Genomic DNA, 988 nt, shown 5'->3' on the forward strand with positions numbered 1-988 from the left:
TTCCACGTGGGTGGTCAGGGTCAGGAGCGATGATCTTAATTCCAGTCTCGATTTTAACATTCTTTCTGGACGGCCTCGGTTCCCGCGATCAGTGAAAGCATCGAGGACAACACCCTGCGATCGAAAGCGAATACCAACGACGATTCCTCAAGGTGACTGCAAATCGGTTCGTCAATGAAGAAATCATTATGCCTCGCGTTTTTTCTCAATTTTTTGCAAGTTTATAATTGCAAATTACGAATACAATAAACAGTTTCCGACATCTTTCCGCCGCTTAATGATTTTTAATTTTCGATAAATATTAATATCAACTTATTAATTTTCAACGAGTGAACAGGGATCATTCATTTATTATTTATATTTCTCTGCGAGAATTGATCATTTTTTCGTTCATAGGCAATGCCGAGCGTAAGATCGTATGTTATTACACGAACTGGTCCATTTATCGACCGGGAACCGCCAAGTTTTCGCCTCAAAACATCAATCCGTATTTATGCACCCACTTGATCTACGCTTTCGGCGGGTTCACCAAGGACAATGCTTTGAAACCATTCGACAAGTATCAAGATATCGAGAAAGGTATAGAGACAAAAACAAAAGCGTCCAAAATTATTATTATTATTATTAACCAACTTTTTTAGGTGGATACGCCAAGTTCACCGGTTTAAAAACGTACAACAAAAATTTGAAAACCTTATTGGCCATCGGTGGTTGGAACGAAGGCTCGAGCAGGTTCTCACCAATGGTAGCCGACCCTGGCAGAAGGCGAGAATTCGTCAAGAACGCGATCAAGTTTCTTCGAAAGAATCATTTCGATGGTCTCGATCTCGATTGGGAATATCCCGCGTTTAGAGACGGTGGAAAGCCTCGGGACAAGGACAATTACGCCAACCTGGTGCAGGTAAGATGAATAACGAATGTATTAAGCAATAAAGAGAGATGGTTCCGCGCGATATCCTCTCTCTCTCTCTCTCTCTCTCTCTCTCTC

At 41.7% G+C, this 988-nt stretch overlaps 1 protein-coding gene across 1 annotated transcript in view; it reads left to right on the forward strand.

Annotated features, from left to right (window-relative positions):
- LOC102675107 (mucin-5AC-like) overlaps positions 1-988 on the forward strand; it is a 13,630-nt gene that overhangs the window by 5,494 nt on the left and 7,148 nt on the right. The window contains exons 3-4 of the mRNA XM_031513329.1: positions 397-579; positions 642-901. Coding sequence (XP_031369189.1) covers positions 397-579; positions 642-901 — 443 coding nt within the window. The remainder of the gene's footprint in view (positions 1-396; positions 580-641; positions 902-988) is intronic.

Source organism: Apis dorsata, unplaced genomic scaffold, assembly GCF_000469605.1.
Source record: "Apis dorsata unplaced genomic scaffold, Apis dorsata 1.3 scaffold_631, whole genome shotgun sequence".
NCBI classification, from domain to species: Eukaryota; Metazoa; Arthropoda; class Insecta; order Hymenoptera; family Apidae; genus Apis; species Apis dorsata.